The following is a 19,457-nucleotide window of genomic DNA, read 5'->3' as shown; positions in this document are numbered from 1 at the left end:
CCCTCTTTATTTTCTGCAGAGGATATTTTATGTGGAAAAAAAGCCCCTGCTAAGGTTATATCTACAGAGGAGGAAGCTGTTTGCACCCATGGAATGCATTTTTACCACAGGTCACTGTGTAAACCAATTTATATTGCTTTTCAAGGCATTTTTCATATCATACTGTCACAAAGTCATGCAGGAAAAAAATAAAGAGACACATTACAGTGCCCTTCAAAACGTCTGCAACAGAATGAAACCGTACTTTCTCGCTGAGCAGAGTCACGTTGCTGTTTCCAGTTGGTTAGATTGATTCCTCCCTGCTAATGGTTTAATTTTGGCATAATTCAATAACCACATTCTCCCATGATACCTTACACATTTATATGGAGTCTATAATAACGTCTTGGCAGTTAGATGAGTTGGGGAATCTCTAGTGGTTTAATTCAGAGCTAATTCCTCCTGTTAACACACTTTAACATGGCAAATGAGATACACGGCGCCGACTTGTTCCCACTGTTTGCGTCGTGCCTCACTTTGCTTCGCACAAGGTGTAAATATCAGGGGCCGCTCGGGGACTACAGGAGGTTGTTGATGTAAAGTTGCTCGATTTAATCTTTGAATTTGTTGGGCAAAACTGGAGGTTAAATTCTCTGATTTGTCACTCTCTGCAGAAAATGGATTACCCCACACCAGGTGGTGCACAGGTATAAAAGTGTGAAGAGGAAGCAGGGGAGTGTTAAAGCAAGAGTGCGGTAAAAGCCCTGTAGCATTCAATAATGTAGTAATTTCCTAAAAATGGAGTAAAATGTTGCACTTAAACTGATAGAAAATGTAATAAACCCCAATCATGTCATAAAATGTATGATATTATATTGTGATATCATCTTTATGTTTTCCAAAACTGATGATGGAATCATTTTAATGATGATGTAGAAATGCATGTTTTAGTGTTTCTCTTCCTGTACCCCGCTCTCTTTTCCTGCTCCCACTGGGCACCCCTGGTTGTGTTCACCAGGCCTCCCGTTTTGTTTGTTTGTTTGTTTATGGCGGCTGCATACATTGATCCGGAGCCGCAGTAACCCTGTCATTTGACAAATGGTGTCACAGTTGTACAATGTTACCAGGCAAAAATGCGTTAAACTCAAATTCCTATCTGTCAGAAATGAACTCGCCCATACCTGTGCTGACTCATCATTGTGCAAGGATCATCCATGCAACCAGACACCATTGGAACTGTTACTAAAACGAGTGATGGAGCCAAAACAGTCAATGCAGTCCCCAAGAAATGTTCTTTTCTATCCGAGTCAACTGATTCTTATTGAATCAAGTGTCCCCTTTGCCTCACCTGATCTTCTGAATTCCTGGATTATAAAGTTTTCAGTTTTGAAATAGGTACAACGGTCATTACAATATCAGTCTGGGGCAATTTATTACATTATTTGGTTTAATTAAATTAGTTAAGTCAAGTTACATGCAAATGGTGTTACTTTCTAAGCATGTAAGGTTACTCAATTCCTATACATTTGACTTCTGTGACTCTTTATATTGGTCCTGTGCGGCTACCGTACACATGCTATGAACAGGAAGTGAAGCCTTGTTGTAAATGTGTTGTTTGAAGAAAATAAATGAGATCGGTGGAGCAACACGGTCGTTCTACTGTTAGGATGTTGCCATTGCTGCCAAGCCAACTCAACGCATAGATCGTCGTCTCCTGTCGTCTCTAAGAAGTCAATTAAGATGAAGACAAAAACAATGCAGGCTAAAAATAGCCACTACAATTATTATTATTATTAATAATAATGACTACTAGGTGCTACAAGCCCTGAAATAAGCTTTAAAATGGCGACCAAAAAAACCCCATTGTTGGCACTGAACACTTCTGCAAGCACTGATGCATTACATTCGTCCATTATTACAATTTTACATTCCAACAGTGCTGTGGTTAGCATCTTGTTAGGTCAAGGCACAAAAGCAACTCGATTATGTTCAGGAAAAGATTGTGTTTGAGTTTTAAAAACCTGGTTTCGGTGGCACAATCACAGCTGGAGAAGCCGGTCGATGCCTCTGTAAAAGACAACCACCTTTTTGTGGCAGTATTCCAGCAGGAAACACAGTAAAGAAATAGTCGCTTTTTTGAGGCACTACCCCTGGTGGACACACTGTGACTCATGTCTGGGGCTAAAAGCAACTGGAAACTACCGATGACTCGCTAAAAAGCACCCTGTTTGGTTGTTTGTAGGTCTTGAACGGAGGTCTCCACCTGACTAAGGCAACAAAGTGAGCTCATACACTATGTCACCCTAGAAATGTTGATATGATACCTTATGAAATGTACAAACGCATTCTTGGTTTGCAGAAATGCACAATGCCAACATATTCTTCTGGCGACACGGCTGCAAATGAAATTGCAATGCAACCCTGAACTGGCAGGGATTAGATGTTAACCACTGCACATAGGAACAGGTCCAAAATGCCATCGTCTTTATGTTATGTTCCACTCAATTCTTGCAGTGTAAGTGAATGTGATAATAGGAAAAGCGACAGGAAATGAAGTCTGAACAGTGAAGATCACTAACACAAGCAAAGGAAACCAAAAGGTTTTCGTCCTCTAACAATGGTCTCACCAGATTCTTCATGCAAACCTTCCAGCAGATCTTATAATTTTAGCACACTGTGTGGATCAATGCCAGTGGTGACGCACAATGCACAAATGAATCTGATGCACAGGGTCTGATCTGAGTCTACAATGTACATTATTTCCCTCACAGCACAAATCCAGCGTCATACAGTAACTAAAGTGATGAGCTGTCTTGTACATGAACGCTGGCTGTACATTGCATCGCTTCTCATTTTCTGTTTGTTTTTGAATATCACCATTCAACCCTTGTGAACTTCATTACGCTACTCTCACTCTCTCCTCTCTGTACATGGAGCCTACACACACACACACACACACACACACACACACAGCACAGAGAACATCACAAGTAGCTGACGTCAACACTGCTGTAAGAGCTCTGAGAGCCCCTCCACAGGAGCCAATTTTTAACAAGCACACCCACACTCTGCCAACTTCAGCCTTGCTATTGTCCAAACACAAGCAAACTGTCACTCACCGCGCTCCGGGAGGAGGACAGTTGCAAAACAATAGTTTTCCCATCATGACAAGTCCATTTTGGATAGTTAAACCCGGCGCCGAACTTTATCCTTTTAGCAACTATATCTCGCGAGCTGAAATCAAATAACACTGTTGGATGTTGGAATTGTCTTTTTTTTCCTTGTCAGTACTATTCAGTGGTATTTTCAATAGCCACATTAGTATGTCTCCCTCTCACAAGTGAGAAAATGAGTTTTTCTACCTCCCACCATTTCATTATCTGAGCGATCTCCCAGCGCGCAGTCTAATTCCTTTAGCAAGGCCCCGGTTTCTGCAGACTCCTCACCAAAGCCACTGTGATAGAAACAAAATGGGGACAGGAGAGAAAGGGAGCAGGAGATACGGAGAAGAAAGAGAGCGAGCTAACGAGTGGAATTTTACTGTAAATCAGAGACCTGTTGGAGTGTATGCACGGGCGCACGGCTGCACTGCAGAGACGGACCCACAAAGACGTGCACAAGCCACCCACGTACAAGCCTTATCTGGCTCTTTCAAACCATCAGCCTCAGAAACATACACACACCTCGAGAGAAACCAATTTTACCAATAACAATAGGACGTCTAATTGCAGAGCAAACTATGTAAACACATTTTCTATTTGAAGAAAACCTGTAGGGCAAACAATGTAATATACAAAGCAATAAATGGTATTGGACAGCACCAAGTCATTTAAAAGGCCAGTGATAAATAAGAGACCAAAGTGGGGGAGACCGACAAGCATTACAGGGCGAAATTACAAAACATTTAGCAATATAAACATAGTAATATATCACAATGCATATTGATTCATATGAGTACACACAACCAGATGTACAGCTGGGTTAAAGGGGCACTCAGTTTTACATGTTAATATCAATATACATTGATTTTGACAACAAAGACAGCCTGATTAGAAACTGGGGGCATGGAGTTTAAAAGAAGCACCAGGCATGGTCTAATGAAAGAGGCTACTATTTGTTGCAGGAGTAATTCTTTTTGGAGACAAGGGGCTAAAAAAGGGGATATCGCTGCTTCAGTTTTGACCACACTTGTCTAAATCTATCTCTTGCAATTTCCCAAACATTCTGGAAATGCAGCACGTCCTCACTCCCAACTCAAGTATGGCAGTTTGGTCAGTGGCCCTATGCTTCATAATAAGACGCTCTGGGTATGCGTCTAGTGTCAGTTTTGGACATTTAAGTTTCTGTCTTATTATCCGCTCATTGTCTATCAAAATAAACTTCCATCTTCAAAGGAAACTTAGTTTTGTTGGGTAAACCTAAAGTAGTTTTGATGGCGAACCCTATCATGGTTTGGGTTAAAATAAATATATTTGTTACAGTACTTCAACAAGTATGTCACTTGACGACTATTACACATGACGTACGCTTGTATCAAGCAAGGTCTAATGAAAGATGCTACTGAGTTGCATTATTGGAAATCCAGTCGTTTTTGGAGCCTAGGGGCTAAAATTTGGGATATCTACGCATCACCTTGGACCATTTATGTCTAAAACCATCTCCTACAGGTTCCCTAACATTCTCAAAATGCAACACATTCTTACTCCCAACTCAACAATGACGAGTCAGTGTCCTTGTTATTATCCACTTTTTACATGCCGCAGTATCATTACATGCAACATTGTCTTGCAAAATAAACTTCCGTCTTCATAGGAAATATAGGTTTTGCTACTGAAGCTTCGGTAACACTTTACTTGAAGGTATCTACATAAGAGTGACATGACACTGTCACAACTATGACATGACACGGTCATGAACCTGTCATAAACATTATGTACATGTCAAACGTTTATGACTGTTATTAATGTCATTCAGTTTTTGTAATGACAAGTTGACATTGTTTGGGTTGTCTTGATTATGACAACTTGACATTAATCAAAGTGACATTACCAGAAGATGTCTTTGTCATGACAAGTTGACATGAACAGGAAATGCACCTGTGCTTATGACAAGTTGACATAATGATTGATACAAAGACATCTTCTGGTAATGTCATCCTGGTTAATGTCAAGTTGTCATTATAAGGACACCCCAAACAAATGTAATGTCAACGTAATGTCGAAACTACTTGGGTAGTTGGGTTGGGTTTAGAAAAACAATCATATTTACAGTTAGAAAAACAAATATGTCACTTGATGACAACTACTTGTGACAGTTATGTTATGTGACAGATGCCTGTAACTACGTTACATGGTTGAAAAAAACTGCTGTAAGGTGCCTTGTGTGTCCGAAGCCAAGAGCCGCTGACTACGCTGCCGTATGTGACACCCAGGGAATAAGACCGGAATAGGAAATGCCATACTAAATCTCCAGAGTGCCCCTTTAATAACTGAAACATCTCAAGCAACCTCCAAACCGGAAAGACAAATATCTTCCCTGCCCGTAGGTCCTCAATCCTGACAACCGCGCTTCGACCTTGTCCCTCAGCTGTCACTCGCACTTGCGCGACACAATTTCCTGACAATAACCTGCAAAGCATGCATTTTTCATGCATTATGGAACCTATTGCATTCTGTCCGCCATGTGATGACACACATGTGTCAGGGCAGGAATCCAAAGCACACACAGACGTACATAGAAGCACCGCTGCCTGGACAGGCTCTAGTTAAATGACTTGACACTCTGAGGGAGGCCATACATCAACCAGTTTTTCTTTTTTTTGGCCGGGCGTTGCCAGGCTCGGCTGGGGAGTCAGTAATGCTGTGGTTGCCATTTATCAAACGACAGGGTTACTGCGGCTCCGGATCAACGGGTGCAGCCGCCATAAACAAACAAACAAACAAAACGGGAGGCCTGGTGAACACAACCAGGGGTGCCCAGTGGGAGCAGGAAAAGAGAGCGGGGTACAGGAAGAGAAGGGAGGAGGGGGGAAAAACCATGACAGTAAATACAGCATGAAAGAACACTCCTCCACACTGACATAAAGATACCTCTTTAGAAGCTTTGATCACATATCTGCAGCACAATATATACAACCATGTGCACAGCATGTGGCGCAGTAAATAGAGTATATGATATCCATAGCTCACAGAATAATTGGTATCCATTTTGTATTCAGTATTTCCATCTCCATATTAACTTCATTATCTACACATAGGACTGGAGGAAAAAAATCAGACTACTGCTAACAACAGGATAAAGGCATCTTGAAATTTCCATGATTCAATCTATGGCAGTAAATCAAGGACGAAAAGGAGGGCTCTATCTCTCGCATAATTACATGTTCTATATGGTATATGTACATGATACCATATTGAAATGCAAGTGGAGCATTTTTGAGTCACTGCTTTGGAATCAAATGATAAAAGATCAAGAGTTTCAGAGCACATCAGCACATGAAAAACAAAATTCTGAATTATTTTTGCAGTAATTATCATATTTTACCATTTCTCCTCGAGGGAAAAGAGATGCGTATTTTATAATAGAAATGACACGTGAATGAAAAGCACTTGGAAAATAATAAGACAGATGAATCCGGGCAAAAAAGCCCCCCAAAAAGCCACATTTTTAAACATGTGTATCAAAAAAAGAGACCAAAGAAAGAAAAAAAAAGGTCTCAAACCAATTAAATAAATAGAATAAAAGCCAGCCAGCCACAGTAGGCATGTTTATTCGGCAGATGGCATTAGAGTCTGGATCCAGACTGTGCTTTTAAATGCAATGGATTATTTCTTGAAGATAATTCAGCACAGGATGGACAGTGGGAGTGCTAACTGAGACGCTGATTAGACCAGAAAGTTGATAATGAACAGTAAAGTTGGGGAACGAATGGTTGAACATATCACCACAGAGCCTAAGAGATGGTAATTTGTCATTTTCCTGCGCAAATAAAAGCCAAACATGCCCATCTTTTCTTCTCCTTGATTGGAAATACCTCAGTTATTCATAAACCTCGAGTGCTTTCTATTTACCAGAGTATGTGCTTGATTTTATACGGATTTTACTATAATTGAGTCCTTGACTGTCCCTTTAAATGTTAACAGGTTTGCCATGACATTTGATGATAACAACACTTCATACATAATGCATTCTGACCATAAAACAACCCCCACATAATGATTTGGATTTACACAAGACTAGAGGAGCAAACTGAGTGTTATGCAGAAAAGCATGAATATGACAGAAAAGTGATCGGTAATTACGGCAACATGGGGCAAAAGAGAGGAGGTGTTGCTGGTTGTGGGGGGTAAAAATTGGTTGAGTGCTGATGAACATTTGAGCATTTCTACATGCCTGAAGGAATTCCATTAACCACTCTGATTAAAGTAATCATTGGAGCCATCGGTGCCTGTCAGATGCCATCCCTGCCCTCTCAATTACCCAGATCTCCTTGAACTCAATTGCTCACATCATCATGGAGACCGGGTGGCACGCATGCGAAGAGGCTGCACCTAGGACGAAGCATCTCTGGCTCGGGGGGTAGGGGAGCATATGGGAAACGTCCACCCCCTCTATCTGTCTCAGTGTGCAGAGGGTGGCCACGGATTAGCCTAATTATCATTTATGCATATTGTTGCTATGTTGCGTGGCGCAGTCCGAATGTGGGGAATGAAGCATGCAGGTTAAAAAATGGCCGCACCTCTAGTGTACCAGATGGTTGAGGCTTGTCTAGTGGCACCCACGGGAACTTTCCATAGGGGTGGCCAGATGGGGTCACTGACAATCATGGGGTGGCACACCAAAACCAAGCGGCATGATATGATTTAAAGAATTCTGAAAACGATATAAATATGGAGACATATACTTTGGTTTCTTACTTTACTTTTGAGTTCCACAACAATCCTAGTTTAATGTGTTAGGTAACTACGCATGTTAGGCAATTTATTGTCCTTCAAATTGGCAAATTTTCCTTTAAAAACAGCTTTAATTTGAAGGGGTGCATTGATTGTAAGCAGCAAACATTTACTACAACAAGTCTACTCAAGTTTAAAAGGAGGGGGGATTGTATCAGAGTGGGCCATGGCCCCCTCTGGCAGCTCCTTGGTGATGCCACTGGGTTCGTCACATCATCGGAGTTCAGATTGTGTCCGTTGCCAATCACAGAAATGCCAAATTTATATCTAGATCTGCATCTAGACAATTAATTTCTTGAATTGATGAATGACGAATCGCCATATCGGCTAATAGTTTTGGCGCTATTTACAACCATTCCTTTACTCCATGTTATTGTGTCCATTTTCTCCATCAATGTATCAAACATAACCTTAAAAATAAAACAAATAGGAACTTACATAGCAGCACATAAAACATGTCAAACCATTCTGAAACTGAGCATGTGCACGGCTAGACCCTTAACCCCAAGACTCACTGTTTTGCATTCACCTTGTGGTGATTTTATGAATTGCAAATGTGCACCACCAGATCATAATGTAACCTGAAAAGATAGGGGCCTCGAGGTTGTGCTACCTGATCCTGAGGCCTTGTGTTTTACAGTACAGGGGCCGCAAAATCAGCATATCTCAGTTTGGTGCCAAGGGCAAAGGTTTTCACAGGAAACGGAAGGTTTGGGGGAAAAATATTGAGCGGCAAACACTCAATTTTCTCAATTTTGGCGAGTTTTCTGCATCAATTTCTGATGTAAATGTATTTAGTTTTGGCAAAAGTCAAAGTCTTCTGCTTCATGTTTATATTAAAATATCCCTAAATACATTTAAGTTCATACACCACAAAGTAAGTGAGCAGTTAGTATTACAGTTGTACCCTATGTGAACTTAAAGGCAATGAGATGCATGCAAAAGACACAATACAGACCCCCTAAAAGCTTAATCCGGCCCTGTGCATGTGTAGCATCAAGCTGTTTTTATTTACCATAAACACAATTCTGCCAGCACCATCTGAAAAGCACTGAAGTACAATTTTTAGCAAATAACTGCGAAATCAAATCCAGCAAATGTTTAATTAGCCTGGTATTTTCAGTACGCTGTCAGAAAATGGTCGCCTCCGAGTTGAAAATAGCCGAGCGAGGAGCCAGCACTTCATGCAGCTTGGACGGGCTTCACGCGTTGCACAATTCCACATTGATTAACTCTCAAATGGTGCGAAAGCAGAGAAGTGTAAGAGAATATTGGAGCACACACTGCCCGTCACTGTCTCTCCCACCTCTCCATCTGAAACGAGTTGGATTGTGTGCTGCAGCCAAGAACAAACTCTTCAGAAGTTTCCCTTTGCTGCGTGCATCGAGCGAGGAGTGAGACTCCTGTGACAGCTACATCTGCACGTACATCACGCCTCGCGTTGCATCAGCCTCGCGTCAGATTCCGCACAATAGGTTTAGCCGTAAATCAGGGGGGCTCTTGTGTAGCATGAGGCAACACGAGCCGAGGTATTTCGTCTCAGAACTTTCTGACTTTTTCCGCAAGATGTTGACCATTGCAGAAATCTTTTGGAGATGCTGGGATAATTTTAAGTGCAGGCTGCATAGCATCGCGGCTACAGAGCTCATGAAAGGCTATAAAAGGATAAGGCATAATAAACTCTCTGCCCTTCCTCGATTCTTCCATTTGTGTTAAGACCTAAAGAGCCCATTGGCTGATTAAAAGCATTATTTCAACTGGCAACAGTCTCCCCCTCCCTCCCTCTTTCTCTCTCCACACACACACACTCCAGCTTCCTGCAGTGGGATGCTTCATGCAGCCATTACTCTGGTACAGGAGTTTGGGTGGGTAGAGCGTAACATACACACAGATACAGTAATAACAAACCCATTTGGAATGCATGATTCAGTGATTATGTAATTGTGCTCAATCATTATGTGAACTTCGCCAAATCATCCTGAAAATATATAATACTCGAAGAAAAAAAAATAGCATTGCACTTTACATTTGAAACATTTTATCAGTGCACACATCAGGTTGGTTTCCATCCTCCTCCTTTACATATTGGCATCAGGAAAATAAATAGAAACCCATGTCAACACTGTGCCATCCCATAGGCCACCAATACTGGGCGACTGCACACACTCCTTGGCTATGATTCACATCCCCTGCTACATGTATGACACATCCACAGTTACACTCGGTTCCAGGACTCCTCATCTCCCAAATGGTGCCTTCTGTTCTCATTCTGGGCTTCTATGAAAAGATCCAGCAAAAGAAGGACCCCAAGCAGGCTGGTTGCATTTCTTTCTTCTTTTTGTTTTTTTTGTTGTCATTGAGAAAAGGCAGCTGGCACCTGAGTGAAATTAAACTGAAAAAATACATTTTATTTTCGCAGATTTAATTATAAATTCACAATAATCCAAATTCCGAATGAGGAAACGAGGGGACAGATTAACAGCGACACGGCCTCTCCGGAGAGATCCCTGCCTGTCTCAGTTAGGGAACATTGGATTCCTAAATGGTGATGCTCACCGGTGCACACTGAAAATGGTGGTACGGTGCATCCTTTGCATTTTTATAGACCTGCTTTGCATATTGGATTTAAGTGGGTCAGAGTAACTTAAAGTCCAACTGAAATTAAATTGCATTTTTTTTTTGTCTGCTACAGCATAGGGAGACATTTATATATTACATTTCTGGTGTCACGACGGCGACCCCTAGGTTTGCATTAATCTGTCATTTCGATGCAGCCAATCAGTCACACCAGCAGCCTGCTACATGACACAAGAGCTACAGGCGCATTAGCTTCCCCTGCTAAAGTCTCCGAGCATGAACACACATATTGCCCCTGCGCCTTCGCCTGTTGAAGCACCACACAAACATTCACTGGGGCAGATAGCTAATTAGCTGCTGAGCTGCAGCGCATTAAACAGCGTGTAAACGTACCTGCAAAGGTCATCTCAGTGCAGTTAGATGCTGGTGTGGGCCCTGCTCTTTAATATCACGAACAACACACTGTCTGCACATGAAATGTAGGCTGCAGAGTCTGTTTACTGTGTCTCTTGTTCTCTAACACCACTGCTGCTGTCAATCCAACATACACATCTTTTTCTTCCTTTTAATAATGAGAAACTATTAACAATACATTTAAAAAAAAAAAGCATTTTGACAACATAAAAGGGTGACTGAGTGTGTTTTCAGTTGGACTTTAAAATCAAAAACATGCACCATTTTCAACATGTTTTCTTAAAGGTATACTAAGCAGGATTGTCTTAAAAAAAAACAATGTATAGACGAGTGTTTGGGACATTTATGAGCATCGTAGGTGAGGTTGCAGTTTTATAAAAAGGTAGCAACCAGATGCCATAAGCAACAGGCATCCAAGAGACACAGCGCCAAACAAAAACAAGTACAGTGAGGCAAAACGCCAAACCAGAGTGAAACTGGGCATTTACTTTGACTTCCGCTAATGCATGACAATCCTACATGGTATACCTTTAATATCCTTCTCTTATAAGTTCAGTGTGTAGGATTTAGGGCAATATATTGGCTGAAATTGAATATAACATCAACGACTGTTATGTTTCTGGTACCTTAGAATGAGACATTTCTTTCTACATAGGGAATAGGTCCTGGTCAATGGAGATTGCCATGTTGCACCGCCATGTTTCTACAGTACCCTTAACACTTGCTCTAGATAGGGCCAATTGCGTTTTTTTTTTAAATCGGCCGCCATAGTTAGCAGCCCCACCACGACGTGCTGAACAGCATCGAAAAATCACAATTTTTTTACAGTGAAACTGCTTAATTCTGTGTTTTCACGGTTTAAATCACATGATTTGTTTGTTTTGATGAGGAAGAGACCTCTGTTGATAATTCGGCGCCTGGTAAAACCCTCCTTAATGTCTGAATCTTAACTTATCATCGAAAAAAGTCGAGCAGATATTAACAGGGTGCTACGCTAGCAACCAAACGGCTTCAGCAAAACACTGACTTTTACAATGAAACTGCTTTATTTAGTGTTTTTACCGGTTTAAATCACCAGGTCTGTCTGTTCAGACGAGGAAGAGACCTCGACGAATAATACGTCTGCAAGTAAAAAACTCTTGAACCATGAACACTGAAGGAAACACGAACCGGAAGCTCGGCACATGGGAGAAGTTTCAGACGATTGCAATCTGCAGCCTCACCACTAGATGCCACTAAATCCCACACACTGCTCCTTTAAGTGAAGAAATGCATCTAAAGGATTAACAAAAGATTAGAAAGAAAGAGAAGTGGTTGAGGCACCATACTCTTCATCCAGCAGCTGTATGTCTTATCAAAGTTTCTACCCACTGACGTCAGATTGATAAAACAGCAGTTCATTTCAAGTCACCTCCAGCGATGCTTTTATAAATGACCAAATCAGAGCTTGCCAGGCGGCAACGTGGATGCCGTTGTCATGGTGTAATTGCAAAGGGGAAAACCTCAGATGATGCTCATTGATTGCAATGCATTGATTCCAACCCTCACTGAGACACTAGCTGCCCCCATGAGTGAGGCATATACTGTATCCTTATTCGCTTTGATTGAGTCCACAACATAGCCAATTTCAAAATAAAATACATGCTCTCAAATCCCATGATTCATAATTTCATCCACTGTCGCACCAAACCCAAATGGCCTCCTTCATATCATCCCCCAACCAGCCTTAATCTCCTCATAAGCACATTATATGAACCTGACATCATGTTTATTTGATGACAATAACATAGTTTGGTCAATATAGTGCAATAAGTGCAAAGCAATCAAAACAAATCAAGTTGATAAGGGATAGAGAATCTGCGAATGCTTGTATAAAAATAGGTGTTACATTGATTAAAATATCAGTATTACACAACAGAATTAATACTTCAAATATCATTTATGAACTTTTGTTTTGATAACATATCAATTCTACATATTAAGAATGAATACCCATATTCATTTTTAATATAATAATCTCCTTTATGAGAGCTCATTGAAGGCTAACCCGCCTTCCAATTCCAAAAAGTGCAGAAAGCATACAAAGACACTTTTTTTTTTTTTTCATCTTCTTCAAATGACGCAGTCTTTTTTGAACATTGGGGGTGTGCCACTTTCAAAAAAAGCCACTTTTACAATGCAGAGCTACGGTAAATGAAACTACAAACATAAGCCTTTTTCCGGAGGATCATGGAGTATGATGACACAGGTAATATTGATGTAGAATCAAAAGTTTTGAAAAGACATGGCAGATTATATCAATAAATACTTACTTACAGACTACAGCAGAAAATAGTCCTACACAGTTTTGATGATCTGCTGTACAGTGTTTTTGTCCAGGAGTGATTTTTTATAAACATTTCTTTTCTGATTCACAATATACCTTATGTATGGTTATATTCCTGAAAATGAAGTTGGGTAAGATTTACCTGTACACTTACATTTTTGTGTGTTATTCGATCTTCACCATAGAAAAATAGATTTTGCATCGTCAGTTAAGTAGAGCAATTTTGTTCATCCGTGTTTCAGAAAGCTGGATCCATTCCTGTAATGTCATGTTTCAGAAATAAGAATAAGATTGTTCGGCACACCCCGTTTTTAAACTCCTTCCGCTCTTGCTTGTTTGTGTCGTGCCAAGGCACCCTATAAACTGAGCCACTGCTTCAAAGGAGGGTCAAAATGCTTCATTACATTAATGATTCTGTTGCTCAGAACTGGCTAAAGGTGGTCTGTTTCTCAAGAACTTCGAGGTAATCGGGCTCAGACTGCAGTTTAGCTTTTAGCTCCAAATACTCATTTCTGTTGGGCTCCACATAAACAGTACTGGGTGCCGTGCCATAGAGCACTGTTTCTCTTATCCTCTCCGGGTGCAAGAACTGACGTCTGACATCAAAATTTGGGTTGTACGTGTACGACACAGGCCCTGTGTACTTGTACTCTAAATTGGCACCTGCTGGGATGGATGGGATTGACGGATGGGGAGACTGCTTATCGTGCTCAAGGATGCCTCTGAAGAAATGGTCTGCATCCTGGACAGGGGAGGGGTTCTCACGTGGCTCGATGGTGCTAACACTGTACGTAGGGCTCCTCATCGTACTGCTATCCCTCTCATCGTCAGGGGTACTCCTGTACGTGACCTTGAGCTCATGGAGGTCACGGTAATCCTCCACTGTGTTGCCTTCTCGTGACCTGTAAATAGGGTTTTTGCACATGTGGCCCATGGGATGGGGGATATACTCATAGACGTGGCCGGCCGGGGCCTTAACTTTGGGGCCAGAGCGGTTGCTGTAGAGGCTGTACTGCAAGTTAAAAGAGCTGACGTCTGAATTGTTGGTGCTAGTGCGGTCGCTCTGTGACTTTTTGCGCTTTTTCATCACAACAACAAACAGCCCTGCGGCCACAAAGACAGACAAGATGAAAACAAGCAGGAGGCTGAGGATGAGGACAGAGAGGGGAACGGTGCTGCTGGGGGGGTTGAACTTGTGCGGGGCGTCTGTAGTGACGACCCGCTCATCCATGGGCTCGTCCGTGGGGGGTGTTGGCGAGACGTAGGCATCAGAGTAGTCTGGGCAGAGCTGCTCCGACTGAATGGAGCGCACGTCCACTCCTGCATGGCGTCTCGGCGTCTCACACACAACCTCGTTCACCACTGTGCCTGCGCTGAGCTGCTCCAGCCATATCTTCATCCCCACTATGTCGCAGGAGCAGTCCCAGGGGTTTTCAAACAGATCTATCTGCACCAGCAGCTTCAGCTGATCTAAAACACCACTCACGGGCAGGTTTTGGAAATGGTTGTTGCGCAGATTAAGCCTAGACAGGGAGAGGCTGGAAAAGATGCCCACAGGTAAGGTTTTCAGGAGGTTATTATTGAGGAAAAGCAGCTGGAGATTAGGGAGGTAGCGGAAAGTGCCCGCCTCGACCTCCTTGATTTTGTTGTACTCTAAATAAAGATACTGCAAGTTCTGCAAACCAAAAAACATTTCTCCTGTAAGCCTGTCCATGAGATTACCATTTAAATACAGCCTACGCAGGTTGGTTAAATCCCCAAAAGCTCGGTCGTGGATCAGAGTTATCCTGTTGTTTCCCAGGTGAAGCAAATCCAATCCAACAGCATCCACAAAATCTGATCTCCGTACCACAGGGATGTAATTTCCAGTGAGATACATTTTCTTAGGATTGTATGGCTTGGGTTTTAGATCAGAAATGCTTTCAATCTTTCTCTCTTGGCAGTTGACATTGAGCCCAATCTCGGATATCTGCAGGTTGCACGTGCAGGCAGTGGGACAGTCCAAAGGCACAGGAGATTTGGTCTGAAAAGCAATGATGGGGCCATAATTGTAAGGGTTACCGCCTGGTATTCGGGAAGTGGGTCTTAACTTAGTTCTGTTAAATTGCCGTGTGCCCTTGGTAGGCCTAGAGGAGGACCTAAAAACAGCCGAGGAGGTGGCGGAGGCCGTGACAGCAGCAGGTGTGGTCTGGTAATATCCATTGGTGCTGCTAGGAGGCGCAGGCCTGACCGTGTCTTCCAGGGGTCTTCTCGGGCAGAGTTCCTGCTTGGACACTTCATCCAGGTCCCTTCCGTGGAGTCTGAACGGCGTCTCACACACCACTTCCCCCACCAGAGCCGTGTAGGCTATGCTCTCCAGCCAAGCCTTCAGAGCGATCAGCTCGCAGGAGCAATTCCACGGATTCTCCTCGAGTTGTAATTCCACAACTTTGTCCATGTGCTCCAGGAGGCCGATGTAGGGGAACATTTTTAACCGGTTACCCCTCAGGTCCAAGTGCGTGAGGGGGACATTCCGGAAGATATTCGTGGGCAGGGCAGAGAGCAGGTTGTCATTCAGAATCATCACCGTCAGTTGGTGCAGTTTGCTCAAGGCGTTGGGCTCTATATTGGTGATGTAATTATAATCAATCTGTAGGTATTCCAAACTCTCCAGTCCTGCAAAGGTGTCATCCCTCAGAGCTTCGATCTTGTTGTTATTCAGGTGCAACCTTTTTAATCCCTGGAGTCCATTGAAGGCACCGGACTCTATCTCCGAGATATCATTGTTCCCCAAGTGCAGGATGGTCACCCCGGTGTAATTGATGAAATCGTTGACTGACAGCTTCTTCAGGAGGTTCCCCGTCAGCAGGAGGTGGTACATGGAGAAATGGACGGGGCTGATTTCCGTCAGTCGGATGATCCCCCGGTTCTCGCAGCTCACCGTCAGGATCCCTTCCTTCTCCTCACACGTACACAGGTTTCGACAGATCTCCCCATAATTGTCATACATCTCGACCAGCCTCAGAGATGATGCAATCAGAAGGATTATTTTTAGGATCCAGATATGCATTTTTCCTGGGAGAGGATGCCCCAGCTCACTCAAGTGCGGTACCAGTATGAGGTGTCATCTAAGGAGGAAAAGAAAGGTTCTGTTTTATATAGCATGGGAAACATATGTGACACATTATGTTGCAGAATACAGTCATGGACTCCTGAACAAGTCTTCATAACACACAGGCCCTATTAATGTTTGTTCATTATGCAGATGTCGGCATTTGGTTCTGACGGTGTAAGAGAACAAGCGACCTGGATGACTGTTTAACAAATGTACACTTAAAGGATAATATATAATCAAGTTGATGGCACAAGTACCCGCGGTGGATGGCCACTGCGCATTTTTGATAGCTCGCCTGAATTCCAATCCATCTTGGTAGGGAGAGGGAGAGGAAAAAAAAAAAAAACCCTTCGCCATCCACCGTGTGCAGACTGATAGATCTGGTCATTTACTAATTCAATCCCTTGAGAATATCCACACAGGAAAAAAAAACCCTCGCTGTCGGAATATCGCATGGTTTTGCTTGACGGATGATGCACCTTTTTTTTCATGATCCAATCTCTCCAACAACATTCAAATCTCCTAGATGCAACTCCTATCTCCTACATTAAGATTTCTCACTCACCCCGCATACCCGACGACTTGGTAACAGTGGGGAAACTGTCGGATCCCTTCTCTCCACCTCCGTCCAAACAACATGAGGACGGGCTATTTATCCGCTTGTGATTAAAACGATCCGGGGTATGAAAATAACAGAAAATACCCGCTCTTATAAAGGAATTGGCTGCGAGAAAAAGCAGTCAGTGTTCATCTTACAATCCGGCCTGCGATAGAAAATGTGAATATCAGCCTACAAGGCGACAGTCGCAGCCCTTCTTCTGCCCACGGGCGAAAAAAAAGAACCGAGAGGAGTTGATCAAAGGCAAATAAGCAAGTGTTGCTGATCTCATGGCGGATCTCTGATCCAAAATTTGACGGGGGGGAGTAAATAATTCTATAATCAAGTATTCTGTATGGCATCTGCTATATAGAAGGTTACAGATCTCCCTCTCTGCCTCTTTCGCTCCCCCTCTCTCCGCCACAGACGCGTGCGCGCGCGTGCACACGCGCACACACACACAAACACACACACACGCTCGGTCTGCGTGCGCTCCTTGAAAGAACACAAAAGCCTACACATCGGCACCCGAATCTCCCTCTTCTTAAATATGCGACACACAAGAACATGCATCCACTTCCATGTCAGTGTTGAGTTCATTACCATAGCGCCAAGAATCCCCCCATCGCCTTTGGAAATATAGATAACTTGCAAGCCAGTGCGCCTATCGCCGGGTCTGCCTGTGCAGAGGCAGTGCTGTAATTTGGAATAAAAACTGTCATGATACATGCGAGCATCAAAAAATGCGGGCTTGTTGTTGCCACAGCAGCCGCAGACACCTTCCTTAACAGCATCTTAAATCCGGATCAACTTCAGCAATGCAACTGAAACAGATTTCAGCACCACGGACAGATCCCCCCCTCCTCCCTAAAAAAATGTTAAAGCATAAAACGCCTCAGCTCAGCAGCACAGAGAGGGAAAAGAGAAGGGGAGAGAAGAGGGGGGGGGGATAAAAAATCATTGTCCTCTTACCGTGCTGATCCCGGTAAACGCCAAAGCATCCCGAAAATCACGGCTGTGCCCCGTCTTTTTCCTCCAACCTCAGTGAAAACATGGATTTCACCGCCCGCCCTTCCGTCGGCTGTCAAAAAAAAGCAAGAAAAAAAAATACTTAAAGTCAAGTCTCCTCGGTGTTTAGCTCCATAAACCAGGTATCGAAAGAGCACATATACAGTCTCATTCAGGCCAATAATGTGACAGCCCGCGCGGCAAAACGGGCTCCTGTATTCTTCCACAAATGAGCATCATCTCGGAAAAAGAGCCAAAACCAAAGTTCGGACATGGTTAAGAAAAGAGGGCGAATAAAAACTCCGTAATCCCACATCAGACGCGACTTGCCGCATGCATTTTAACTGTGACTTTCATCCATGCGCACTGGCGAAGCGGAGGAGAGAGGCACGAATCCCCTTGTCTGCTGCCAGTGGTGCGGCTTGTACCAGTTTATGTATAGATCTGCCCAAGGTCTCTTTATTTCAATTGCCAGCCCGTTGGAATCGACCGGAGATCAGCGGATATGTTCCTCCAGCCTTGGATGCAAGAATCCGATCCCCACTGTTTTTGCTCCAGTCCTGCATTGCTCAGAAGATATCCTACACCAGCTTTATCTTCCCACCAACGTCTTCAACTAGTGGAACTTGATCTTGGTTGGTGCAAACCAGCGCATCCCCTACAGCGATGGACGTATTATGAAACAATTACCATAGTATGACAGCCGAAATCACTCGTAAAAATGCATAAATCCCCCAATCGCAGGACTGTCACAGCGCGGAAATGAAAAGCAATTTAATGCGCGCAATACTCTTTAAGGGGGTATGGTAATGTGGAGGAGGTGGGGTGGAGGGAGGGAGTGATAAGAGGAAGGGGGGAGACAGGGAAGAGGGAGGCTAGAAGACCCGTAGAGGGCAGCACAATGATGAAAAAGGCAGCTTGGCAGGCTTGCATTTTCAGCCTCCACTTTGTAATTCAGTGTATTTCAATTCAACAGCAACAACCATTTGATTTGTCACTCACAGCTTTAGATTTTTTTTCCTCCCTCTACCAAGCTGGGAATCTTATTTCCATGCCTTTGAGAGTCACAACTGGACATGTGGAGCTTTTCTTTTATTATTATAATACTTTAGAATTCTTCTCAACAAGCCTTTGATTTCCTCTGAGAGAGAGTGGCTGTATATTGGCCTGACACTCATCCTGGATTCATCATGGCTCCTCATTATTCAGTCTGGACAGATATTCCTTGAGACAGCCTTCAAATGATTGCAGGAGGCACGCCACTGCTGGAATACATTGACTTATTAGCAAGGTATTGTTCACATCCTCTTAGTCAGGGCCGGACGAAGTACATTCAGCGCCCCAAAACACTAAACAAACCCCCCCACCCCCCAATATATATCATTATCTTTTATATTTATGGTATTTATTATAAACCAACACATTCTCACTCTGACATCGTCACATATAGACGTTTGGTCATGGAATTTCTACGTCTACATACGACGTTCAAGGTACCCTGGGTGCATT

The 19,457-nt window shown here is 43.1% G+C and overlaps 1 protein-coding gene across 3 annotated transcripts; it reads right to left on the bottom strand.

Moving 5' to 3' along the window:
- Nucleotides 1–11,930: 11,930 nt before the first annotated feature.
- On the bottom strand, nucleotides 11,931–18,706 carry LOC126402044 (SLIT and NTRK-like protein 5). Of its 3 annotated transcripts, none has more exons than XM_050063699.1 (2): nucleotides 17,544–17,772; nucleotides 11,931–16,355 (listed from the first exon to the last, which is right to left on the bottom strand). In XM_050063699.1, the coding sequence occupies exon 2, from the start codon at nucleotides 16,295–16,297 to the stop codon at nucleotides 13,670–13,672; it is 2,628 nt and encodes an 875-aa protein (XP_049919656.1). In that variant the 5' UTR covers nucleotides 16,298–16,355; nucleotides 17,544–17,772; the 3' UTR covers nucleotides 11,931–13,669. The 3 variants fall into 3 exon arrangements, with proteins under 3 accessions (XP_049919656.1, XP_049919655.1, XP_049919654.1); XM_050063698.1 differs by lacking the exon at nucleotides 17,544–17,772 and adding an exon at nucleotides 16,908–17,506; XM_050063697.1 differs by lacking the exon at nucleotides 17,544–17,772 and adding an exon at nucleotides 17,913–18,706 and having other exon boundaries at nucleotides 11,932–16,355.
- Nucleotides 18,707–19,457: the final 751 nt, after the last annotated feature.

The sequence above is a fragment of the Epinephelus moara genome, chromosome 15 (assembly GCF_006386435.1).
Source record: "Epinephelus moara isolate mb chromosome 15, YSFRI_EMoa_1.0, whole genome shotgun sequence".
Classification (NCBI taxonomy): domain Eukaryota; kingdom Metazoa; phylum Chordata; class Actinopteri; order Perciformes; family Serranidae; genus Epinephelus; species Epinephelus moara.
This window is presented reverse-complemented; position numbering and strand designations above follow the sequence as displayed.

Coding starts and splice junctions, on each gene's coding strand:
- LOC126402044 (XM_050063697.1), bottom strand. CDS start 16,297: ATGCATATCTGGATCCTAAAAATAATCCTTCTGATTGCATCATCTCTG.